This window comes from Tyto alba, unplaced genomic scaffold (assembly GCF_018691265.1).
Source record: "Tyto alba isolate M040663 unplaced genomic scaffold, T.alba_DEE_v4.0 Super-Scaffold_21, whole genome shotgun sequence".
Lineage (NCBI taxonomy): Eukaryota > Metazoa > Chordata > Aves > Strigiformes > Tytonidae > Tyto > Tyto alba.
Genome location: NW_024881295.1, coordinates 12,937,033 through 12,964,891, shown reverse-complemented (window position 1 = coordinate 12,964,891; position 27,859 = coordinate 12,937,033). Strand labels below are relative to the sequence as shown.

The 27,859-nt window shown below is 36.1% G+C and overlaps 1 protein-coding gene across 18 annotated transcripts in view; it reads left to right on the top strand.

Annotated features, from left to right (window-relative positions):
* Positions 1-27,859, top strand: part of PLEKHA5 (pleckstrin homology domain containing A5) — a 169,805-nt gene that overhangs the window by 102,043 nt on the left and 39,903 nt on the right. For all 18 annotated transcript variants that reach the window (XM_042795236.1, XM_042795243.1, XM_042795233.1 and 15 more), the window contains 7 exons: positions 3,973-4,077; positions 9,082-9,154; positions 12,881-12,981; positions 13,905-14,020; positions 21,494-21,961; positions 25,446-25,914; positions 27,495-27,578. In XM_042795236.1, the coding sequence (XP_042651170.1) occupies positions 3,973-4,077; positions 9,082-9,154; positions 12,881-12,981; positions 13,905-14,020; positions 21,494-21,961; positions 25,446-25,914; positions 27,495-27,578 (1,416 nt within the window). The remainder of the gene's footprint in view (positions 1-3,972; positions 4,078-9,081; positions 9,155-12,880; positions 12,982-13,904; positions 14,021-21,493; positions 21,962-25,445; positions 25,915-27,494; positions 27,579-27,859) is intronic.

Below are 27,859 nucleotides of genomic sequence, written 5' to 3'. Positions count from 1 at the left end.
CCAGTGAAAGTCTTATTTCTAATCCTCCTTTCCCACTATATACATGATGCTGGACAAATGACACACTACAGCTCTATTAAGTGCTCTTATTCCCTATTAGATTGAAGTGTATTTCTAAACTTGAAGCCACTAGCACAGACCTCTGACTGTGAAAAAGAACTATAGAAGCTTGAGATTGCTACAGAGTTATAGATTTCCACCCATTTTCCTTAAAATCAAGAAGTTGTTTTTGTAGTTGTCTTTTTTTTTATTATTTTTTTTTCCCCACTGTTAAAATCACTACCTTAGACAAATATGATTAAATGTCCTGAAATGCATTCAGGGAATCAGCTTTTTAATGTGTAAATTCAGTCATATTACCAGTCACCCTCCACAGTTCATCTTCCCTGCTCTTCATTGCTGTCCTGATTATCAGCAGAATAAGGCTAACAATTTTCTCACAGTAAGTGGAATGAAGTGTTAGCCCAGGACACCTGCTGCAGAGCTCCTTGTGTCTCCATTACAGCTAGGATGTATCACATTGTTGATAAATATTCATCAGTTTGTTTATTGGTATTTCATACAGTACTTAAGCCAGTCCAGCTTTAAATGTCCAGTTTAGGTATAGCCATACATGTCTTCTCAGAATTCAGGTTAGCCAGAAATTATGGAGTAATTGTCATGAGATACATTAGCAAACAGCATAGTAAACAGGAACAATGTGAAGGACAGTATTGGTGCTCAGGGTCAAACATCTGTACTGTGTTTTCATGGTTTATATTCAGACTAGTCCAGTGGTGTGCTCCTTGTGCATCTTATATTTTATCCTTGTCTAAAATAAATCCAGTTTGCTCTACTGTGCAAACCAAGGCACAATAAGAGTGAATGATTGGAAGATTTTCAAGAGCAACCTCCTGGTCCAAGTTAAAATGCTGAGGCAGAAACCCACTCAGCTCATGGAAAACTGCAACATTGGAAGGCACTGAAATTGCTTACAAAATCCAGAAGGCAGTATCATGTTGGTTTGTGGCTTGGAAGATAATGTAAGCCTTAAAGACTGGAAACATATTTTTAAACAGAAGTCAAAAGTAACAAAGATTGAGATTTCTATTCTTCGAGTTCACATGCAGAAAATTTCCTTATCAACAAGGGTCTCAACCCATGCTTTTCAAATACAGATGCAGTAAGTTTAGTGTTAATTAATTACTTTTGTGCTAGTTCTGAAACTGAGGAAGAAGCCTCACATAAAATCTGTATCCTCTAGCAGCTAAGCAGAGAGAAGAGCAGCTTGCAGAGTGATGAAATGTGCAGCCCCAGCTGCTGACTGGTCAGTTGCCCAGAGTTCTAAACCCTGCTGGTGTTGTTTTCTTCACGTTTGGGAAAGAGTGAATATCACTGGCTGGACTTACTGACTTCTTTCTCAGTATTGAAACTGTACAGGGTCCTTCCCATAGGTTCTGGTTTTGAAGGCATCAGAGTTGCTGGGACCATTCCTTAAACAAGTTAGACAGTACCAGATGTGAATAAGTTTGCTAGCTCTGTTACCTTCTAAACCTTCCAGCAAGTGGTTAGTAGTTGGACCCTTCATGCACTATCCTCCACTTCTCTTTGCCTCTCCAGAAGCTGGAGCTGTGCAATATGTCCCGTGTTTTTAGTGCTGTGGGGAAAAAAGTAGTTGAAGCCTCGAATTCCTATTTTTCTCCTTATTCCTGTTTCCCCAATTTGGGATATATTAGATATGTCTGTGAGAGAACATAGGTTGGCCAGTGATCCCAGAGATAACAAGAGGATGAGGTGATCTAAAAAGTTTGAGAACTCATAATTAGTTTATATATACACCTACGACATTTCAATATCCTAAAATACTAATTGTCTCAAGGCTCAGAATTTGTTGTGAACAGTTATTCTCTTTATGCAGTGTGTGGTAAAATAATCACGAGTCATGTAAAGTGTTCACTGCATTAACTAAAATTAGAAAGCACTTGTGATACTGTGTTTAATTAAAGAAAGTTTGTATTCACAGTTGGTAAGATGTAACCTATTAAAACTTTGCTGTGAGATCAGTGAAATTGGAGTCAGTATGGTTTATCATCAGACCTACCTAAGATATCTATCTGAATTAATTAGTAGACTTGACATTGGTGGTATTTGTGGTTGGTTGTGTTTTCAGAAGCATCCTTAATTCATTAGCCATTTTACAAGTATAGGAAGTCTGGAACACTCATGAGAGGTTTTGAACGTTTAACACCTAATATTAGAGAAGGTATGAATGTTATAAACTATTTCTGACCAAAATCTTGGCATAACTTTTGTGTGATATGCCAATATAGTAGCCATGAAGGTTAACTGACATAGATGTATTTAACTTTATAATGTACACTGGGTTGTTAGAGGTTCTCTGTATACTCCTTCTTTACTGCTGGATGCCATAATTCTCTTGGCTTCTTACAAACCTTTGTCCATTTTGCACTGATAGAGTTTTTCAGATATAAATGTGAAAGATTTTTTATTTTTAATTAGGTTTTCAATTGCTTGCTCTGTATTGCTTTCCAGAGTTAAGTAAAATTTCTGCATCTCCAAGAGAAATTAAAAGCACTGTGATTGTTTTTACATTCCTCTATGAGTCTCTCAAAAAATTAATATAAAACGACCTTGTTTCATTGTGTTGTAGACTTAAGGCAAACACACATAGTGTTTGTAATAATACTCTTTTTTGGCTAAGCTACGTTGTATTCTTCGGTTAATGGCATCATTGACAAAAGCTGCACATCATTTTAAATTGCAGTTTTCAGTTGATGATTTTTAACCTACTGTGGAATTGTCTATGAAGCATGTATAAAACCTAACTCAGTTCCGTGATGCATATTGAGAGAATTTCCATAGAGAAACCCCATACCCTAATTTGCAACAAAAAAACAAGTGTGTTTAGCCTTCTTCCCTTAGGAACTTTGCATAACCATATGATTAGTCTCAGTAGTAGAGATGGGGAAGCTGAATGCACAAGATTATATTGTCTCAATTGAAATGGTGGATTTGGAGCAGAGCCATGAACACAGCTTAAAAAACTTACTTGTACTTTACTTCTTTTGCAGAGTGGGTTACTTTACTGTATCACATCACGTGGTATCTGAGGCATCAGTTCTTACAGAATTTAAAACACAAGTGAACATTCAGCTCAGTTGCAGAACAAACTTTCTAAATGTAGGCTGAAGAGAATGAAGTGTGAATTAGCAAAATGCTGCATGTGTTTCTTTAGGCCTTTTCTAATTTCTTTTGATTACTCAAGTAGAAGAAGCATAAAATCTAAAATGGATTTATTTATCCTACTTCTCTTAATCATCCATGATCATTGCATAGCGGTAAGGCTGTAAAAGGTATAAGCAACAGCAGATACAAGCATTGGAGTTTCAGGGCAAAAGTTTCAAACTAGGCCTTAGTACAAGCAGGTAAAATAATGAATATTCAAACCAGCCAAGAGATCACAGACCAAAGTGTTCTTGAGAGGGAAGAAAGAAAAAAAAAATTAGTATATGTTAGGAAAGGGGGAGTTGTATCTTCTTGAAATCTGCACGAATTTTCATGTATTAGGCCAGTGTTGGAATTAGGAAAGGGTAGAATTTTCTTGCCCAGGTGATGTAATTTTTCATAATTAATAATAGTCCTGTTATTTTTACTTCTCTTTCTACAGCTTGGTAGGCCTTCTACCTACGTTATAAGGAGGTATTTGGTTGGATTTTCTTGTTAAAAAAAAATTTTTTTTCAGTACTTGTCTTGGGATTTGCCTTTAAATTTCTGCAGAGGAAAAAGGAAGAAATGCTGAAGCCAGCAGAAACATCATAATAATTATTTGTCTAAAAAAGGAATACAGTTTGTATTCAGCAGTCCCCCAGAGGAACATGTGTAAGAAAAAGATCTTAAAGAAAAGAAAATGTGTTGTGATTTTTCAACAGATATTGATGTTATGTTTTCTTTAACCTGTTCAATTCAATTTAGACATCACGGTCTTCAAAGAAGGTTCACAATTTTGGAAAGAGATCAAACTCAATAAAGAGAAATCCTAATGCACCAGTTGTCAGACGAGGCTGGCTCTACAAACAGGTATTCTTGCCCTCTTCACAGCCTTCTTTTATTTTTGGTAAGGTGTATAATGTACAAAAGACAATCATTTGCATAAAACGTAGTTATAGCGATACCAGAGCAAAGCTATAAACTGTCAGGAACTGACGCATGGTATTTTAATTACTAGCTACTTATTGGATCACATTCTGATACAAATGAGTAAGGGCATCAGACAAGTACAGAACATTGATATATTCTAGATACATATCTTCCTCTAAAATACACCAAGGGCTGGCATAATCTAGGCGGATGTTGGTAGTAAATAGCTGAATGAATTTCAGGCATTCTGAGATGATGGGACAAGAATTTTGTTTTTTTAAATTCTGAAGTTTCTTTTGTTAAACTGTATTTCTTAATTTTTTTGTTTACAAGTAAGTAAATATTTTCAGTAACAAAGTGGAAAATCAAGCATTTTTTTCACATGTGAAAAGACAGAGGAATGCCTGTTTTCTTAATTCAAAGATGACCATCTTAAAACCAGAGATAATTTTAAGCTTCTTATTGAATGTAAACTAACCTGAAGTATGTGCTTTTTAGTATTTAGTGACAGTGTATTTAGCCTGATGTAGATTTGCTATTCATAGAATCACAGAATGGTTTGGGTTGGAAGGGACCTTAAAGATCATCCAGTTCCAACCCCCCTGCCCCGGGCAGGGACACCTCCCACTAGAGCAAGTCGCTCAAAGCCCCGTCCAACCTGGCCTTGAACCCTGCCAGGGAAGGGACAGCCACAGCTTCTCTGGGTAACCTGTGCCACTACCCTCACAGTAAAGAGTTTCTTCCTTATATCTAATCTAAATCTATGCTTTTTCAGTTTAAAACCATTACCTCTTGTCCTATCCCTACACCCCGTGACAAAGAGTCCCTCCCCACCTTTCCTGCAGACCCCCTTTCAGTACTGTAAGGCCACTATAAGGTCTCCCCAGAGCCTTCTCTTCTCCAGGCTGAACAACCCCAGCTCTCTCAGCCTGTCCTCACAGGGGAGGTGCTCCAGCCCCCTGATCATCTTTGTGGCCTCCTCTGGACCCACTCGAGCAGGTCCATGACCTTCTGATGCTGGGGGCCCCAGAGCTGGACACAGCACTGCAGGTGGGGTCTCATGAGAGCAGAGTAGAGGGGGAGAATCCCCCCCTCGACCTGCTGGCCACACTGCTCTTGCTGCAGCCCAGGACACAGACCACATTGGCTTTCTGGGCTGCAAGTGCACATTGCTGGCTCATAGTCAGTTTTCCATCTACTAGTTACCCCCAGGTCCTTCTCCGCAGAGCTGCTCTCAACTCATTTGTTGCCTGTTATTCTACAATACCAGACCACTTTCACTTTCTTGCTCTGCAGGAAATCAGAGTAGAATAGTTTGATCAAAAATTGAATGACAAAATTGATTAGGCCATATTAGAAATATATTTTATAAATCCACCAAGGACACTGTAAGAACTTGTCATTTAAACTTAGATGAAGCAAATGTGTATGTGTCGTTTTGAATCTACATTGTCACTTACTGTCCCTATTCTGATAGACTGATATGACCCACATACCTCTCTGGATGCTCTTCATGAGTCAGTTTTTTAAAGTTAATGTCAGATAAAAAAATCTGAAATATCTGTTTAGTAGAAGATTTTTCCATGTTTAGATATTTAGATACTCTTATGGCCACTATTCTCATTTAATGTTGAGAGTGAAAAGTTGTCACAAAGGTGAGAGATTTTTTTTTTTTCTTTGTTTTGTGACTAATAAACTTGTTAGCTTGAAAAAAAGTCACACTATTCCTGAAGTAATGTTTTCTGGATTTTTTAAATAAATGAGACAATCAATTAACTTGGTTGAAATATGAAGTCCAGATTATAGCACAGGTGGTTGTGCACATGAGTATCTGTGTTATCTTTGCTGGCTATTTCTGAATAAGTTAGATTCATGACGATATGGATTTTCATTCTGAGGGCCTTTGTAATGAATTTTACATGTATGAAAAGATATCATTGTGTACCTGAACTGACTTACTGGAATGCTTTAAAGATTTTAGCTGTTTTATGTATCTGTTTCACATCAAACCATGGATATTCAGCATATGAAGTAGCACAAAGATGTTGCTTTCATAAAAATTATACTCTGTTCATATTACCAAGTCCATTTCAGTGTACAATTGTATTATTTTACTAATGAAGAAATAGTAGCTATATTTTAAGATCACGGAATCACAGAATTATGGTTGGAAGGGAACTCTGTCATCTAGCACAACCTCCCCTGCTCAATCAGGCTCAGCTAGAGCAGGTTGTCCAGGACTGTGTCCAGCTGGGTTTTTAATATCCTCACAGATAAAGACTGCACCAAAACGTTTCTGGGCAACCCGTGCCAGTGTTTGATCACTCTCACAGTAAAAAGGTTTATTTCTGCTCAGGTGGAATTTCATGTTTCTTAACTTGCGCCCATTGCCTTTTGTCCTGTCACTGGGCACCATTTGGAAACCTTTGGTTTCATCTTCTTTATACTCTTTCACATTGATAAGATGCCCTCTGAGCTGCTTTTTCTCCAGACTGAACAGTCCCAGCTCTCTCAGCCTCTCTTCATATGAAGATGCTCCAATCCCTTAATCATCTTTGTGGCCCTTTGCTGGATTCACTCCAGTATGTCCATGGATTTCTTGTACCAGTGAGCCCCGCACTGAACCCAGCATTCCAGCTAATCCTCAGTAGTGCTTAGTAGGGAGGGAGGATGTCCTCCCTCCATCTGTTGCCAACACTGCTAATGCAATCCAGGATGCTGTTGGCTGCCTTTGCCATGAGGGTGCATTGCTGGCTCACCAGGATTCCCTGCCCCATTCCTTCTCCACAGAGCTCCTTTTAGCCAGTCAGCTCCAGTGTGTACTGGTGCATGGGGTTATTCCTCTCCAGGTGGAGGACTGAGCATTTTCCTTTGTTGAACTTTATGAGGTTCTTCTCTGCCTGATTTCCTAGCCTGTCGAGGTCCCAGCACAGCCATCTGGTGTATCAGCCACTCCTCATAGTTCATATTATCTCCAAACTTGCTGGGGGTGCATGCTGTTCCAGTGTGCAGGTCATTAATGAAGATACTAAATAGGCTTGGCCACACTCTCAGCCCCTGGGGTAGACCACTAGTAACTGGCCACCACTGGTGCCATTGATCACCGCTCTCTGGGCCTGATAGTTCAACCAGTTTTCAATCTACCTCACTGCCAAAATGCATACTGTTGGACAGGGTTTATGTGTAAAATGATTTAAATGCCATGATGTTTGATTACTTTTTGTAAGAAAAGGAGTTGCTGTATGTTTCCATGTTGTAGTAGTAGCTAAGTAGAAAGCCAACTTAGTCAAGATTTTTACTAGCAGATACTATCTTCAGAAATTCACAGTGAAAGCTTCTACAGGTTTCTTTTTGATAGTAAGATAATTTTCTTAACATGTTTATGTAATCACAGAGGACAGCAAGTTTTGTTTGTCTCAGGGTGTGCTGTCTAATTGCATGTAATGCTATTCTGTCATTTTTCTACTAATTTTTAAGTCCAGTCAACTCTTTTTTTGGAAGGTGTTTACTGTGAATATACTGTTACCATATTATGACATAATCATAATCAAGAGGGAACAATAATTAGTAAATCCACTGATAGAGAAAAACGTACTTTAAAGTAGGGAAGAGTTTAAAATATGAGAACCACACAATCGTTTTGTGTGCTTCTCTGCTATGTCTGAAGAAGGCCAAAAGATCATTCGTAGCATGTCTCTCTGCTGTCAGAATTTTACGTGTGGCTGTGTAGAAGCCTATTAGTGTTTTTGAGTGATGGGATAAATGTGATGTTGCGTAACAGCCTCTTCAGAAAGTCTGTCTGAGGGTTTGTGATAATCCTTTACACTGAAGAATTCTGGGTATTTTCATATAGTACAGTTGATTTTTATGGCCAGTGTCCTTTGGGCTGGGAATCCAGCATCTTAATCCACTGCTGAACCAGTGACCTTGTCAGTGAGGTGGGGAAGGCCGTCTCCCCTCCCCATGTCTGCCTTTCCAGCTGTGAAATAGGAGCTGACTGCTATGGGTGGTGCTTCCAGGCTTCATTAGTGTTTGTTAAACCACTTTGAGGTCCTCAGAAGGTGCTATGAAGTGTTTAGTTATTCTACTTAACAAAAATGTTTGTGGCAAAGGGTTTTTTAACTTTTTGGGAATATTTCCTAGGTAACGGTTGCTTTACCCTTTCTTCTCACTCCTTTAGCTCACTTCCCCCACCCCAAAAAGAGCAGAGCTTGAAATATGAGGCTAAAAATTAGGTTGACTTTTCTCAAAAGAAATCCAAACCCACACCCACCCCATAGTTTTTTATTATAGAATCCCTCTTGGTTTTCACAAAACCTGTTTACCACAAGAATATTGATAATTCACACATGCTTTACTTCTTGGAACAGATTAACATATTTATTAAATCTGATTCTACTAGGATGTGCGTGCCACAATGCTCAGGCTCATTTACACTGCAATAGTGCTGGCAGTCTTTCATTCTGAGTTGTGCAGTGTAAACTGGTTATAATCATAAAAGAAAATGAAATTGCTTTAGGAATAAATTTTATTTGGGAAATAAATTTACTCTAGATATGAGTGGTAGTAGAAGATGAAGTTCAGCAGAGTTTCTTCAGAAAACAGAGGATATTCCCCAAGTGTTACCTTCCTCTTTTCCTTTTTAAAAAAGTAGGTTTTGTTTTGGTTTGTTTTTTTTTTTTTTGGTTAACTGTATATTGTAGCCTCTAGCATGCTAAAACGATGGGTTTTTACTTATTCTTGAATCATGTTAATTTCAGACTTCAGGTTATGATCTTTGTTTATAGTGTCAAGTCTGTGATGATATCAAAGATACTTAAAATATCTTAGTCAATAATATTAACTACTAGCACACCGCCACAGTTACGTAGTACCTGATTTACTTTATTAACTATGATTATTAACAGTCTGAAAGTTCTTATTTGATCACTTTGATTAATACAGGATAGTACTGGAATGAAGTTGTGGAAGAAGCGGTGGTTTGTGCTCTCAGATCTGTGTCTCTTCTATTACAGAGGTAAGTTCTACTCAGGAGAGCTTCGTTTGCTAATTTTACTGGAAGCTGATAAATTTTGACACACCACTCAAATGTAAGAAATAAGAAGCTGCTACTTAATGTAATGGATTAATATAGTTGTAAAGCTGTCAATATCCAGGCCTGCTACTTTTTTTTTTCCTTTCTTAATTACCAACTTCACATAATTGCTTCCTGCCTGTCAGATATGCTCAAAGGGCAAACTCATTCACAGCTACCTCTCTTATTAAATTCTGGATTGTAGTTTTCTCACTGCTTCTGTTGCTAGGAACTAAATATGCCAGGTTAAATCTGATTTTTCATGCAAATTCAGTAACTGAAATGGGGATAGGAATGGGATAGTGCAGGGGCACTGAAACTCTGCCTTTGGAATGATAAAGAGGAAGTATATGTCTTCTGGGAATCTAATCAGTGTTCATGAATACTTATAAAGTGAAATGTTGTCCAATTCCATATGAGTCGAAGTTTCTACTGCATTTGGAACAAAGAAATCTGTTAGTACCCCTATGTAGCTACATCAGACCTCTTTCACATGGGAAAAAATAGCTGCTTATAATTCTAGTCTGGAGATATGTATGTTAGAGAAATGATTCCTTCACCATTACAGATTATTAACTATAGTGCTCCTGAGGGGATAAGCAAATGGGATTTGTGCATGTGGAAGCATATTCAATCCTGAAACAAGGTGTACAACGGTAATAGTTTAAAGGAGTCTAAGGGTGAAGGAGGTTGTAAAGTGTGGTAAAATAGAGGAAAATAAACAGTTAAGGCTATCTGCAGCCTTAACTGCAGATGAAGGGTAAGAAGAGGGTTCAGTTTAGGATGAGACTTTTAGGACTGGTAGAAGTGGTGTTGATGCTGGTTATGCTGAAAGCAGTGACTGCTTAATTTAAAATGCTGTTCTGTTGAAGTGCAGCATGGTTCTAATCTAGACAAATCAGGTTATGAAACATAAAAGCCCTGTAACTGTTTGTAACTGATTTAGTTAGCAGATTCTGAATTACTGAAATATAATCATTAGGCTTTATTTCTTTACCCCAAGAAGTATACATAGTTGGATAAACCACTGCTGAGTCAAAATGATGTTATAATTTCAGTCATGGAGGCATTGATGGTGATACACTGCATTTAGTTCAGTGGTCATTATATACTCTATGTCTTCTTGTAGGGTTTTCTTACTTTAAACAAGTCTTCAGGCTCTCTCTTCCGCAGGTTCTGAAGAAAGCGCTGCTTTGTAGCTGCCTAGAAAACAGATTAAATTGATTTAAAGCACTGCACATGAAATATCTCAAAATAAAAAAGCAATAAGCAAAACCAACAACAAATAAAATAAATCCAAACAGCTTTATAATCCTATTTTTTTCATTTCTACATGTTAGTATGCCAGATAAGCTGAATTACAAGCAGAATAGTCTAAATTGTTTTCATGTTAAACTTAACTTTTAGCTGTCACTCACTAGAAAGCAGCTAAAACTGATAAACTGTAATTAAACATGTATAATGATAATCTTAAAGGTGTTGGATAGTAAAATGTAAAAACTTGCACTCAAACTTCTCTGCTTTTATGTTTTTGTTAATTCTGTCTCAGATATTGAAAAAAAAATTGAAAGAGTGAAGCCATGCACTTACTTCCAGCTTGCAAACAGTGTTTCTAGTTGTGCGATTGTGGTGGTTGGGGTTTTTTTGGTTTTGTTAGTAAATCTTACTGAACTTTTACAGTTGTGTTACAGTGTTAGCATCTTAAATCTGATTTATAGATTAAAAGAAAAATTATTTCATTGTATTTTTCAGAGCTTAGAGAATACTCTTTTTCTATTTCATAGAGGTATAAAAGACTGCCCGCTTTCATATTGGAAGGTTATTGTTGCAACAAACAAAAGATCTTAGAGCTGGACAGAAGATCTGCTATTTTTCTCTTGTATTATTCATACACAGCATTCAAGTAAAGATGGGTATGGGGCAGTGTAATGTGTAGATAAAAGCTAGTCTGACTAGAAACAGGTTTTTAAAATCTGGGAATGGAATGTAGCAGTATGTCTTTAAGAAAGACTAAAGTCGTCCAGACATGCAGCTGTTCAGTGGAAGAAAAATGCTTAATGCTTTTATATGGCACTAGTGGGTGTGACTTAGTTAGAAGTCAAAGTATAATCTAACAGAAAGGGATTTTTCCCCAAAACAGCAATCATAATAAAGTAAACCCCAACATTTGACATGCGTTCTGGGACAGGGGAAGAAAGGCAGATTTGTGTGTGTGTGTGTGTGTGTGTGGATAGCAAGGAGTAAATATTTGAAAGGGGAAGGTGGGATGGTTTCAGGCATACTTATGAGTACAGTTGAGTACTTTAAAGTAAATCCACTCCGTTTCTCTTCTACATTTTAATCAGAATAATTTTATGCTCAGTTGTTCAACTAAATAACTATCTCAGAAAGAATAATTTTTACATCTAACGTGTCACATAATGCTAAAATGGCTGGACAGAGCTTTCCCCATATGAATAACTTAAATGAAAGTTGTGGCTTTTCTGAATTTAGTGAATAAAGAGAACTGGGAAAAGATTTTTAAATCCGTGTGTAAGATGTAACCCTTCGGTACTGTTTACATGTATTTTAATTGTAACAGTATTAATTTTCCATGCTTTAAACTTTGGAAGATCTATGTTTTCATCTTAATTTCACAGATACATAGTCATTTTTTGTGGGCAGTATCTTCAACAAAGAGAATTGTTACGGGGGACAGCCTCATAAGATATTGGTTGTAAATAGAAGCTCTGTATCTGAAATACAATAAGATTGATTTTGTGAATTGCATCCAATTATTCCTTTATTAAAGTATAATTAGATTTAAGAGCTGGTTGTGGCTTCCAATTAAAATGTCAATGTATTATTATATTGTTCTAAAATTTAATGTAAAGCAAGGTTCTGGAAATAGGGTGTTTGTTTTGGGGGAGAGTTTATTTGATTTTTCCAAATTACCCGAGACATACGCATTCTTACAAATTGAATGTAATGGAGTATAAACTCTTCATGGGAATTACAGAAATTTGTAGCTTAATATGACTGTTATCAGAATAAGAATGCAAATTTTCTGAAAGGCCAACAATCATAAAAAGTATTTTAAAATACTTCTGCTCTCATAACTATCTGCAATTTTTACTGAGCAGGCAAGAAATAACAGGTATTGTTCTTGTCACTGAATTAGACTTCCTTGACTTATCTGCTTTTCTGTTTTGAAGTTATATGCAGGTAAGCACCGATTCCCAGAAGAACTCTAGGCGTAGCTATTCATGGTGTTTTCCATAAGGCAGATTCCATGAGGTAGCTCATGTGCTTAAACTTTTACAGAATTAGCACGCTCCAGAGGGGTTTTTTTTTATGCTTGTCCATCATAGGAAAAAGTCAAAGGTGGCCGTTTTCAGATGACATAGAACTCATGATGCATAGCAGGTTTTTGGGGCGCACACATGGGTGTGACAGACATTCTGTGGCATACATGTGCTGGCAGAGGGGCTGAACATGCCTGAGACTGTATACAGACACCTTTGTAACAAATCAGTCTGGCTTTCTGATTCTCTAATGCATTCTCTTCTGCAGTAAATTACTTGTTAGTGGTCTTGTGTTGTTAAATACAGAGCTTCACTGAAGTGTCTGAATACAAGTATTATGTGTCAAAACTCTTGGTTTCTCTAATGAAAGACTGTACTTTCACAGATGAGAAAGAAGAAGGAATACTAGGTAGCATACTTCTACCTAGTTTTCAGATATCTGTGCTTTCTGCTGAGGACCACATTAACCGCAAATATGCCTTTAAGGTAAGGGAATCCATTTTTCAGCTTAATTTTATGTCTCAAAGCACAATAGCCTAGTGATCAGAACTCATTTTAGTGAGTTATTGTGCAAAACAAGATTGACAAACAGCTTCTGAGACTGATTTTTGCATAATACAGTGGCAGAGGATTTAAGTGTTTAGCCATATTTAGACATAATTATCAGAGTGAGAAAATGGATGAATATTACCTTTTATTAGTCTTTTATTTTTAGTCCATGGATCTCAAATACTGTGTGGTGTTTTAGAATTGTAGACTGCATCTGCAGCTGGACTTATACCACTAATGAAAGTTCTTTATTTAGATACAAAGTATCTTTACATATAAATAAAAAATAAAAATGAGGTTTTACTATCACTTAAATCACAATATTACATGCATCACTGTTAAGAGTATTTCACAGCTAATCTTTTTAATCGTGCTATAAATCACTCTACTAAATATTTCCTCTTGACTTTTTTTTGTTGTTCTATGAGCTCCTTTTGGCTCTTCTTTTGGCCTCCTAAGCAACTCATCATTTATTTACTATGGTAAGTACAAATTTAAACTTACTGTATCATTCAGACTGCAAAAATCTATATCAAAATCTTATTTATAATAATTACATTAATTTACATTAATGGATAGTGACGATAATTTTTAATAATTGAAGAAATTTAAGGGCTTTTTATTGAGTGCATTAATGGAGAAGCAGCTACCATTGAAAATTATAGACAATTATTTTGAAAATATGAATGCAGTGACAGAGAAACATTGCAATATATGTTCCGATATTTTTTTCTGATAATATTATTTGCAGAAATCTTATTATAGAAAATATTAGAGTGAGTATACAGTAACATTATTTGCCTCTCTTCTTTTACAGAATCTCATATTTTTATTGCAATGACCATGTCATTTCCAATCAGGCAGCTCATCCAAACATGAGGACCTATTATTTCTGCACAGATACAGGGAAGGAAATGGAGTTGTGGATGAAAGCCATGACAGATGCAGCACTTGTGCAGACAGAGCCTGTGAAAAGGTAGTGTGGATTGAAAAAACAGTGGCACAGTGTATTCTTTCTCATATTAATTCAATGTATTTAAATGAAAGGGTATACCTTAAAATAGAATGTAAATTGTCTGAAGTAATTTCTTCTTATATTGAAGACCCCTTCCTAATTAAACAGTGTTGGATAAAATTCTGTTCAGAATATGGATGCCTTGAGTGTAAGGGGCTAGAAAAAAAAAAAAACTGACTGATTCTTTTATCCAGTGTCATCAAAAGAAGTGCAGTGACAAATACTATGTGCAGACATGTTTGACTTCCCCTGCCCTCCTGACTGAATAGCAATAGCAGCTCAACTGGTGCTGGTCTTTGCCTTAATTCTGTCCTAAGTCCCAGAAGTCTCAAAAAAAAAATGTAGCTCCTGGCTAAATTAAACAGTTGTAACCTATGTACAACCTGTGGGGAGCCATTCTTGTTCATCAATAAATTATCAAATTTATACTTACCTGATCCTGAAGCCTTATCCTTCACGTATTCATGTTTTGACAATGAAAAGCAAGTTTACTGCTGGAAGCCTTGTGTTCTCTGAAGACTGTCTGCTACTTTCTATCCAATCAGAATTGTTTTCTCTCTGAATGCCGTCCTTTGAGTCAACTCCATGGCATGTCATCAATTGAAAATTTTAAAGCTCCTCATTATTGGTGGCATAGAAGTTATTGCTGATGGCTGTTGTCACCTGTTTTGCACTGTTAGTTCCTGCTACAGTGGAGCTAAATGAACAGCAGCAATGCTGAGAAATTTTAAGTTGAAAAAAAACAGTAAAAAAAATCACATAGACACAAGTACCAAAGAAGAAGGTACAACTTTTGCAGAAGAATAACCACATTCAACTTGTTGTCAAAATGCAAGCAATCTTTCTGAATGTTACATTGCTAGTGCAAGTCATTCCTGTTAACTTGTTCCTGACATTTCTGTATCCCATGCTCCAGTATGGTACTGGCAGAAGCATAAAATGGAATGCAGAATTATTAGACACTTTTAATGTTACATGGTTTCATGTTTTGTGAGCTTCTCAGTCAAGCATGATGAAACTTACACCAATCTACAGGACATTCGGCAGGGTAACAGTAAACTAGGAACACTTAAATTTGTACCTGTGCAACTTAAGCAAGAGGTTGAAATCTTAGCTTTTGTCTGTAAGATCCCTTAAATATATAGATAGCATATGAAGTATTTAATTCTCTGCATTGGACTACATAGTGAAACAGTTTAACAGAAAAAAATACATCATTGTCTATTTTGAAATAATACACATGTGATTCAAGATCTCAGGTGTCATATGTTTTTCCCAAAATTACTGAAAATAAGGTTTCAGTTTATAGAAATGAGGGGTGGTAGGTCTAACTACCACAATGAAATTTGATCTGATTATGTATGATTTCATATTGTATATAAAGATGTGATGTTACTTGTCTCCTGTAACCCTCCTAATGTTTAGGAACTATAGATGTTGCAGGGAAGGGATGAGCAGGGTGAAATTGGGCATAAGCAAGTAGATACTTAATAGCATTTTCACCTTTTACTTTCTCCATTTAGAGTTTTTAAAAGATTAATCTTAAAAGAATGAAGTTACCTTGACAAAATAAAATGCCTCACGTAATTTAGTGAATAATAAACTTAATCTGAAAAATCTATTTTGGTTTGCACTGTTAAGTGTATTGCATATAGCTATAGTAGCTTACAGATGGAAAAATGATTAAACCAAATCAGTCACACTTAACTTCCAACAAATATCATGTATTGATTGTATTATTATTCCCCCTTCACAGGGGGAATAATACTGAAGTGGGTCATTCTGAATCTTTTTTGAACCAATGAAATGACCTTCATTTGGTATTTGCAATACTGTGAAGACTGAATGTTGAAGAGGACATCTTTGTGGTAGAAAAAACAATGTGGAAAAAGTATATCTCCATCTGACAGAGTCTCCTCAATAAGTGCTGTCTTCATAGTCTCTTGGGTAATAGTTAGTGGTCTATAAAAAGTATTTAGTAAACTTAATTAGGTAGACAGATGTTACATTAGTACTTGTGACATTTCTTTTAACGTAAGCAATCTAAAATGTTAATGTAAATATCCACTCTTTTGTGCAGTTCATTAATTCAGCTGTACGGTTCTGTTTGCTGCCTCAGAGCCTATGGGGACGGGCAGTGAGCTGACGCTGGTGGCCGCGCAGCTCTGCGGCCCGGGCAGGCGGCCTGCCAGGCTGCAGGGCCGTGGCTGCTCTAACATGGCAGATGCACAGTCCGCTGCCTTCAGGGGTGTGCCAGCCTCCCAAAACGCTTGGCCGTGCGTTCGTACCCGCTTCTTGCAGCCACAGTGCCTGTTCCGGCACTGGTGCCTCCCTCTTGCAGGTGTTTGGCAGTGTGTACACAAACAGCAGGGATTCCCACTACAGCTGAGCTTATCTAACACCTTCCAGCCAGCTATACGTGCTCCTGCAATCTGCCTTGCATTGCTTCGGGTGCTTATCTTACTCCTTGGTGAGTCAGTGTAGCAAACTAAACAAGTAGAAAAGAACTCAGCAGCAAAATCAGTAGTTTTCTGCCAGGATATCACAGGTGGAATGGGTTTGCCAACAACCAAAGCAAGTGTCAGAAAAGTGACTCACGTAACACCATCTTGGTTTTTTAAATCGGGCAAGAAACCTTAGAACAAAACAGAAGTATATGTGACCTCTTCGAAAAGTTTGTCAGTAGTCATGAAACAATTACTTGAGAGAAAATACATTTCAAGACCAGTGAAGTCTCAAAGACTTTCATGTCTGTTAGCTATAATAAGGAAGAAAATCCTTCAGACATTGGTTTTCTAAAGAATCCATCTTTTGACTAGCAAACCAGTTCTTAAAATGAACTACGTAGCAGGATATGTTCTTATCCAGAAGAAATAATTTCTTTCCTGTAAAAATCTGTTAAGTATTAAGTATTGTATTACCTCATCTCTAAGTAACCTGAAGTTTGGCATGCACATAGCTCTAAGCATAAATGATTTTGGTTTAGTCAAATTCAGCCAGTGCCTTTGTTTCTCAATTCTTTTTTTTCTAGAGGTTCTAACATTGTACTGAATACAGTTTTTTAACAGGCTAGATACTTATGATACTATACCTAGAGTTATTAAGAACTTATTTCCTTAAATATTTATGCAAACTGATGTTGAGCCACTCTTAAGTACTTTTTAACATAAATGACCCAATGATATAATTTTTTACAGCATAGTTCTTTAAATCTAGAAATCAGGGTACTTTACTGCTTATGATACTCTGAAAATCCAAACCCAACAGTCTGTTAAATTGAATGTTTCAGCTTTAAATAATTTCAGAGCTACAATGTGTATCTTTATTTTTCTGAGGTTTTGAGTTCCTTGGAGAGAAAAAGATAAAAGGAATATTTAAAATATTTAAATGTTGTGGGGTTTGCCCAGTTTTCCATAAAATAATCTTACTTTTCAGACAGAGTTAGCCACATAATACAGCGATGAGTTACTGAGGTGAGAAAACAAAAATGTAACCATTTCTTTTAGAATTGATGTATAACTGCAGGGAAGAATAAATGTTATTTGGTCCTACTGACGTAACTGTAATTACTCCTTTCTAAACACTTTTGTTTTAATTTTACCTGGATAGTAAATTCAAGTTTAATAATGTGCTGAGAGACCTATCAAAATAATTAAACACAAATACATTAGTCAGTGAGGAACTATTTAAGCTTATGACTCAAAACATGATCTCAAACAACCTCTGGATTAGCAAAATGTCTTACTCATTCCATGTTGTACCACTGCAAACCACAGTTAAGTTGTGTCTATGAGTACTGATTTCTTGCTTTTGTTTGTAGATACTAATATCCACAACATACTGATTTATCATTTTTACCCTAAATGCTGGCTTCTCTACTCTCCCATGTTTAAGAGCATCACTTTTATGTCCTTTTGCTGTCATCTGTATGTGCTAGAGACTTTGCTTCTTCTGAGTGATGCAGCATGTGCTAAGAAAAGATTTTTTTATTTTTTTTTCTCCTAATGTAGTTACTTTCCCTGAACAGCATAAGCTAAGCTACTAAAAAAGCACTTGTTAGCGTAGTGGCATCCACAGTGGGGGTTTACTGATGTCCTGTGTTTGGAAAAGATGGCTTTTTGTTTTCAAATGCTGCTGCCTGGCTTTGTTAAATCACAGTTCTCATGTCCATCTGAAATGTAATTAAATGCCCCCCACCAAACCCTTTCAGAATTACTTATTTTTATTAAACAGCACAAAATAGTACTTTTCCTGTATTACTGTTCCAAACATATTATTCCTGTTTGGTTGTAGAAATCTATAAATTGTATTCAGTATATGCTGAAGGACTATGTGTTCAATGCTCATTCTCTTCATCTTCTCCCTCTCCTGTCCTCAAAATACCCTGCAAGTCTTGCTGAATATGTCTTTGAGTGATAGATAGAAATATGGAGCCAAATATAAATATGGATTTATGTTTCTTACATTTACCTCTTAGTTTCTGATAATTCTTTCCCATCTGGATTCTTTGCTGTGAAAAGAGATCTCTTGCTCACACTGAGTTGCCTTATTTGATGCACAAATTTAAAGGAGAGCCCAGAAGTCTATTTGAATGTCAGTCATTCAACCTCTACACCATCACGGAGAATGTCAAATATAAATGCTTGGCTCTGCTGTGCATAACCATAGTAACAAGTGATACAGCATAGAGATTGCATCAAAAAACAATTCTGTGATTTAGTTGTTTTTTAATTAAGACAGACAGTGGAAACTGGTATGATAGTGTGAATCGAACACTGTGCCAAGTCTTGACTTTAAATGTCCTTAGAGATGCCACTCTCCCTCTGCGCCACAGATTTTCCATCTGTAAAATGGCAACTGCTTCTCTGTTGTAAAGCACCTTGAGAAAGATTGATATGAAGTTCTATATAAGGGATAGGTGGTACTATTAAGGCATGTTGCATATATTAATGCCTGTGTTTAGGATTATTTGCAAGATAGTTCTTATATTTAATTGTAAACTCATGAGTGCTGTCTGAAAACTGAAATTTGAACACCCTTTTTGACTTGATAATTGTGGGAAATGGAGTTTTTCATTCACTTTCTTGTTTGGAGAATTCCTCTAGTTTGTGGTAGAACACTGGGTAGTGCAGTTTTGAGTTAGAAGGGGGAAGGTGATCCAGCTTTTTCTCATAACCTTGAGAAGGAACGTAGGCAGAAATGTTTGGTCTTGGGAACAGTTTAAAGTCTTAGGGGGAAAAAAAAATAATAAAATCCCTCACTTTTAAATTACAGTAGGAGGATAGCAAAGCATTTCTTTTTCTGATACTTGGAAATTATATAAAAGATTATGTAGGTATAGCAGTTCCACCACATGTGTCCTCCCCCACAAAAGTCTACATAAAAACAGGTTCTACATAGAGATTTATTTTCTCTGAAAGTTATGGTTGGCAGAAATGTTATCCTCCCCTTTCTGCTAGCAGAAAACATTGATGTATCTAACCTCTGCATTTAATAGTGATGTGTGAGAAAAAACCATTGTGTTTAAAAATAATGCTGACGCATATAGCAAGAGAGATGTTCATGTTAGATTATTGGTATGAATGTTTAATTTGCAATACATTTGATGTGTGTGTATGCTTTCACGTTGGCAGCTCAGAAATCATTTCTGAAGGAAAAAAGAACTATGTTGAGCTGCTTATATTAATAGAGTAAATTTTGGAGGAGTTTTTATAACGTTTCAAAGTATCAAGCAGAGATTGGGATCATCACAACTACATCAGAAAGAGACGTGGGGAAAAAAAATCACACTCCTTGTTAACATGTAAAGTGCATGAGCATTTCATTTTAACTCACGTACAGTATGCAGAGGACATTGCTGTCTTGCCATTTCTGACTGATACATCTGAAGTGGTGTTCCTGTCAAGGCAGGAGTCACTTGATTCCTTTCATATCACAAAGAATTTGTAACAAGAATAGGGTGGTAATAGGAGGTACATTTTAAATTAAGTGTCCAGTATTATTAGCAATGGTGAGTTTTATAAGGACCTTACAGTTTTCCGTCCTTATGTATTTGCTGTGGTTCTGTCCCAAATAGCTGTTGGCCTGTTGGCAATTCATGGTTTAAATAATCTGTAGGAGAAGTGTAGAGATGGGGTTGGCAAAAATGCTTACAGCTATGTATGTTTTTAATCGAGTTGGAATTAGAGTATTTTTCAGAGAGCGGTCGTACTTGTGCTCTTTGGCAGTTTGTATGTGATGGCCTTTTTACACATGGATTAGGCACTTGAACTGGACACAGTCATAAAGTTGTTCTTGGTTTGGTTTTATAGAGATGTAATCTTAAAGAATTATCTCTTCCTCGTCTTTCCTCCCATACCAAAAAATGTTGATCAAAACATTGTAGGATTTTTGCTGTGTTTTTTTTTATAGTATACGGGAGAAAAAAAAAAAAAAAAAAAGAAAAAGAAAAAACAACCAAAAAAACAAACCACTGTCTGAGCTGAATGTTTAGTTCATGTCCCAGTGCAGAAAAATCCACAGCTTCCTGACATTTTGAACTTTTAAAAAGAAGATAACTAATAGAGCTGCATACATTAAATACTTGTGTAAGTACTGTAAAGCATTAACAGTTCTAAAAATATAATTATTTTTGTGGTACAGTTCCCTAAGTCAGCAGCTATTTTCTCCCTTAAAATTAGGGGAGCCACAGTTATTTTCCACAAAATGTATGCCAGCCAAAGTGATAACATACTAGAGAAACCTTGTTGATGGCAGTGACCATGAAAAGTTGTTTGCTTTCTTTAAAGGATCTCATTATATGTTAAATTCAGCAGTACTGTGAAACACATGCTGGTCAGCAATGTAATCTGCTACCATTTTTAAAGATGGCTTTAAAAATTGTCTGAATTTCAGGCTGACATCTGGAAGCTGTAGCTCTTGGAGAACCACTGAGTATTTTTACTGTTTGAATGTCTAACCCTCCAGGAACTGAACATCCACTTTTTCAGACTGTTTATTTCCTCTTGTGCACATTTTTTCTAGGGGGCTAATTGGAAGTTGGCTTAAAAAATTTACCCCATGTTGTAAATGCTTTTAAAATAGAAAAGAAGTAGAGAAGTATGGAAGAAAAAACACTCTCACTCTCCAACCAAAAGAAACCAAAACCAGCCAAATAAACAAAAAACCCAAAGCAAATACCACCACCAGCCCCAAAACAAAGCAAAAACAAAACAAGAAACCTCAAACCAACAACAACAAAACCAACCTGTCCTTGATTATTGTGAAAATATATCCTGCATTTTTCTCTCAAAGCCAAGATATTGGTGTAAACTATCTGGACAGGGATTCTCTGAAATAACCCTGATAAACACTGATATATTAACTTTTCATTTTTATTACTGTTTTTAATTAATGTTTTGTTGATATTATAGCTTGTCATATATTCCTTTCCAGAGTAGAGAAGTTAACCATGGAAAATACACCACCTCGAGAAGCAAATAATATTTCAAACCATCGGGTGCTAATTAAGCCGGATGCACAAAATAACCAGAAAAACAAAGAAGTGAACAAAAATGATGAGAAGAAAGCATTGGAAGCCGAAAAATACGGATTCCAGAAAGTCGGGCAAGATAAACCATTAACGAAAATTAACAGTGTAAAGCTAAATCCTTTGGGTTCCGAATACAGGACTTTACCCATGAGCACGATTCAGACTGGGCACTTCAGACCAGTTCATTTAAATGGGTCTGAGAATAAAGCTGTTGGTGTTGTCCTGGCAGATGCTGGAGATGGAGGTCAGCACAATGCGGTCCAGTCACATATGGAGTCAGAACGAGTTATGCAGAGAACTAACTCAATGCTGCAGTTGGAACAGTGGATTAAAATACAAAGAGGAAGAGGACAAGAAGAGGAAACGAGAGGGTAAGTACTATGTAAATTTTATTTTTTTTTTTTACTAGGCTTTCTAGCAAATAATACTTAGATTTCTATTCTGGTTAGATTCTGTCAGGTTTGGTCTATATTACATAAATACACAATTCATTGTTCTCTGTAAGAAACACCTGGATCAATGCTCAGAACAGATATATTAAAGTTTCTCTTTTTATTAACATTTGAATGCTTAGTAATAAATTAAACTATATTAATAACTTGATAAATAAAAATGTCTAGAAACCCTTTTTGGGTGTTAGAAATTTCTCTATCCTAGCAGAGAGAAGGTGTTATCAATCATAACAATTCTTTTTCCTCTTAAAATCTATTCTTGAAATTGCCCTGTCTTCTGCATTTTTGTTCACAAATTCTTGTAATAATATTTTATTTTCAATTCTTAAAAAATATTCCAGGGGGCTTTTAAACTTTAAACAAGCTTTAATTGAAGAGAGAGAGAGAAACTTTATCTAAGAGTAAGTCATAGAGATCTAACCAACTTGATGCTTAAAGCTTCTCTTCTCATGAAATTAAACACCTAGTTCTGATATTGAGTTCCAGTGCTTATTCATGAAGCTTTAAAGTTATGTGTGAATGACTGACAATATGGAATCTTGTGCCGATAGCAATTTCTCTGTCTGACAGAAGTGTAGGGATGTTGCTTCCAGGCTGGCTTACAGACAAGCAGCTCTAGCAATAAAATATAAAAGTTTTTAATATTACATTAGATAGTAAGTATGGAGATGCTATCACAGGAGATATTTTGAAGAGTTGGAAATTACAGAGTTTGCATATAGATAGATGGCAGAGCAGAGCTTAAGATAGAACCAAGTTAAGAAAATGTGTTTTCTGCACATTTCAAAATACAGGAGTTAGGGGCTTTTCAGTCTTTGCAAAAACATGAAAAAATTACATTAGTTTGACTTACACTTGACAAAATTGGTTGAACATTTCCTCATTGCCTTTTGTCTTTCATTAAATATAATTAGGAATTATTAATGTGAAATACTCAACATAAGTAGTTTGATCAAGTTTGAACTTGCAGTACAGACAGCGACTTGCATACTCTATCATTTATTTTATTATGCATGCTTGTGTAATGAGACCTGAGAAGGCTCTTTGTTGCAATTAAAATTTATTTAAATTGGACTGTAAAACTTGCAACGAAACTGCAGAAATTTGAATAGCTGTGCCATTTTTCAGTTGTGAACAAGTATAAAAACACTAAAACCAAGTTCATTGTGGGAATCAAATAGAGGGAACTACTGTTAACAATGTGTCACTAATTAACAATATTTTATTCTTCACTATAGAGAACACTTGTTGCTTAAATAAAGGTGGCATTGATAGCACAAAAGGTATACTTTCAAATGCAGTTCTACATAAAAGTAGCAAACTGAAAAAGAATTGACCTTGAGCTGTCATTTTTGGAAGAGGCCTTGAATAATGATCCAAATCTCTCATGTATTGTGACGTCTTTAGTATGTGGTTTCTTTTAAATTTTATTTTTGTTCAGATTGCCAGTTTCTGGCAGGAGACAGAAACTTAAGTAGAATTGAAGTTGATGAATGAGAGTAGAAAGAAGCTCCAGGTTATGTTAAAGCTTAAGGTTGGGGTGAGAGCCTAGTAAGGCTGTTTTTTAGTAAGACCTGTTCAGCTCATATTTGAGAAAATTAGTCATCACTTAATGGGGAAAAGGTGCTGACTTTTAATAAAGATGCTTTCCATTGTATCTGTCTCTCTAATGTGTTAGAGAAATCATGGAGGACCAAACTGAGTATCTCTGGTGTGTCAGGCTGGAAGAAAATTATGACTTTAAGAATACTAAAATGTTGACAAACATATTCAATTGAATAACTGTATATAAAATAGGATCTGTCAAGTGTCCTTAATCTGGAGTGAAAAGGATTCACTGTAAAACTACTAATTTTTTAGAGGAACGGGCTGACCCCGTAGTAGTCTGATTGCCCGAGAAATTAATAAGAATGAGAGCAATGCAGTTTTTAATTCTTGAAGCTGTTATCTGCCACTTCTGTGGATCTAGACATCTAGTTTTGCAAGAGCTACATGATAAAGGCAACTGATGCCTTGAGGAGAACAAACTTTTTTAAAAATAAAAATAACTGTTTTTTAAAATAAAAAAATACAAACGTTCCACTTCAGTATCACTTTATTGAATTAATTTTGCACAAATCATAAGTAAATGTTTTCACCAAAAGTGGTTCACTTCTGTGGTCTTTCTCAAATGTGAAAAAATATAGAAGGGTTGCATGGTACCAAGTGAGGGTTTTTTGTAGCTGCTAACCCAGGATGTGAGCCTCTGCCTCCCCACCTTGCTCACATAAGCCTCGTCCTAAATAATAAATGCCTCCTGTACAGCACCAGGTTTCCATCTTCACTCTGCCACCCTTTGCTTGCTTAATTCAGACATGGGAGTTCTGTATTCTGGGCTGGATGGTATTTGCATTCTTTAGGATGAAGGACTATTTTGAAGTTTTGAGGGTGTTCATAACATTTCAGAACTGAGCCCCTAAAAGTTTAGCAGCAAAGCCGCTTTACCAAGTAGTCCAACTTAGACATCAGAACCAGTATTGCTACCCAACAGTAATTCTAGAGACAACCTCTAAAGGTGTCTATAGGGACTTTAAGAATACTAAAATGTCAACAAACAATTTCAATTAAATGACTGTATATAAAATAGGAGCTGTTAGATGCCCTCAATATGGAAGGAAATGGATTCTGTAAACTCTTTTGGAACCCTTTATTTCATATGGGAAAGTTGGTAGGGGGCTATTTATGATGACAGTTGCACTCCAGAATTTTAATGTGGCAACAAATTAAAGAATAAGCCTTTGAATTCATATCAGAGTTGAAAAGCAATACCATATTCTTATCAAACAAAGAAATATTTTGCTATTTGTGTCACTTCAATAGCTGATATGGAATGGCCTGTCCTTGACAATTTTACAATATAATTTCATTAGACAATTACTGCTATATTAGCTTGGTCTGCTGTTAAAAAAATAATATATATTTTTTTGTGTCCAGTCACTGCTCAAAATTTTCTTAGGGAAACAGGAGATATTTTCACTTTTGAAAAATGAGCTCATAGAGAAACAGTGTAGAACTTCAAAGATTTCAAAACTTTGACCTATCTAGCATATAGACAAGTTACAAGATGATCTAAGTTTCACACAACTAGACTGTTAAATTGGTAAAAAGATGAAATATGGATTATATAATCAAGCAGCTAATCAGAGAGAGGATCCAGTTTTGGCTGTTACAGTGCATTCAAGTATTATAGTTGATTCTTTAATTGTTGTCTTGATTTTCTTGCATGCTTTTAAAATGACACTTGTATTTAAAAAAAAAAAAAAAAAGGCAAGAGTTATCTGGATAAACCTAACCAATATTGAAAGACTTTATATTGCCATAATATTAATGCTGTCCACTAATTAAAAGAAAATTTGTGTTTCAGCATAATCTCATATCAGACGTTACCAAGAAACATGCCAAGCCATCGGCCTCAAGTTTTACCCCGGTACCCAGAAGGCTACAGAACACTGCCTAGAAACAGCAAAGCACGGCCGGACAGCCTCTGCAGCGTAACGCCAGCGGCTTACGACAGAGCCATAGGACCAGTAACAGCCGAAGAAAAGCGGCGGTCGATGCGCGATGACACGATGTGGCAGCTCTATGAATGGCAGCAACGTCAGTTTTACAATAAGCAAACAACTCTTACTAGACACAGTACTTTAAGTAGCCCAAAAACTATGATTAATATTTCTGATCAGACGATGCATTCGATTCCCACCTCGCCTTCTCATGGTTCGATTGCTGGTTTCCAAGGATATTCCCCACAGCGGACCTACAGATCAGAAGTGTCTTCACCAGTGCAAAGGGGAGATGTAACTATTGATCGCAGACATAGGACACATCATACTAAGGTACAAATAGTTATTTTAATAGTTAAAAATCTTACTGACAGGGATTTTTAGTAGAAAGTATATGGTTACTGTAAAACTCATGTTGCACTGTAGTATATTTTATTATAATGAAGATTTAAGTTACATCACTGTTTTCATGGAGAAAGGTTTGATTTTAAAAAGCATTTAAAAATCTAACAGTTATAAAAAGATATTTTTCTAATACAGTAGATGAAAACATGTTGTCCTAATGTTACTGTCTATGATAATGTCTTTCTCTAAAGGAAAGAAAAGGAGTCAACGGACAAATAATTTGCAGTAGTCTGTTGTATGTACAGAAATCTTGCTTCTTTCTAGATTTTTTTAGCTGGAACTCTAAGAGGACCGAAAATGACAGAATTCTTTCCGTGTGCTGTTTTACATTCTTGGGCCACAAGTTTGGCTGGCTTGGGTTCCAGCAGAAAACTGAGTGTAGTCATTTTTTTCTGATGTGTTTCAGTTACTAGGGACATCGATAAAGATTAGAGTCTATTTGCACACAACCTTAGCACTTGACTAGCGTAACTTTGGTCTTCATCACTGAGAGAGAAATGTGAAGAACTGATGTGATAGTCTTGCAAGGTCACTTCTAGGGAAGAATCGTAAACCTGGGGGCTGTATGTGGCTCTGCTGTATCCATCATGCTTGTGTTATGAATGTTTTTTAATGGATTGCAGATAAATACATAAAAATTACTCTTTCAGTTGGATGTAAAACTAGAGTTGGTATAAAATAGTTCTGAACATTTTTCCTAAAACTTTATCTCAGGTGTCTTTGTTTCCTGATGCAGGAAAAAAATCTTTAACTACATCTTAAAGCAGTTTAAACAACTTACAGTTGATTACTACTAAGTCTTGGGTTTGGAATTTTTTAGGTCACTGTCAATGAAGCAGTCATTTTGTTTGACATCCTTTAAGTCTCAGCTGCACTGGAAATTTAGTAATCAGTGCTTCAGACCATGTGCTTACTTGTCCTTTCAGCCATGTTTTGCTTTCTGATATTTCTTTTTCCTTATGAAACACTTTATGCTAGTATTTCAGTTCATATTTAGTATTTTGTATACCAGACGTCTGTTTCCCTTTGGTTTTTCATACTATTTATGTTTGCATTTTTTTAATTACACAACTAGCTTTTGCCATTAACTTAAAAATGCAGACCTGTTTTTAAGTGGCGGGTAATTAGGAGACTATTTGAAATCCATAGGGTAAATTTAAGATTTAAGCCCCATCTATATAGGGATCTTAGGTTTTTAAACAGCTTTCAGTGATGGGTGGAAAAACTACAATTGTTGTTTGCACAGGCTGTCAGTACAGCAACAACTATGAGGGAGGATTGTTAATTAAATGACTGATGAAAGCTGTGGTTTTTCTAAAATTTAGAGATAAACTACTCAAGTGTCCTAGGTAGTAGACCAGCAGGGAGCATGACTGGCCAAAGCTCGCACAAATCATAGCTAATTTGTCATGAACATGAAGTTGGTTTGACTTTTTTTTTTAGAATTTAATAGTTTTTGAGTCTTTAGATAACTGTGGATCATACTGTGCTATTTTGTTTCTGTACAGCATGTCTTTGTGCCTGACAGAAGGTCAATGCCAGCAGGTCTGAGTTTACAGCCTGTTACTCCTCAGAGCCTCCAAGGCAAAACAGTGAGTTGGATTTTTATTTTGTACATTAGGCTTTCTTTAAGAATAAATCTTTAAGTATGAAGAGGCAACACTGAAATATTATATTCAAAGCTTGCATTAAATGTAGCCTTTATTTTAATTATCAGGGAGAGGGTAGAATACATCTCAGAACACTTATTTCTCCATTGATTAGTTAGAAAATCCTATAAGTAAATTTTGCCTTTTTTTGGAAATCTTAAGGATACTAAAATTGCACTTGGTAAAATTGTGTTCTTTCTGATATCTCCCATTTTACTGTGGTA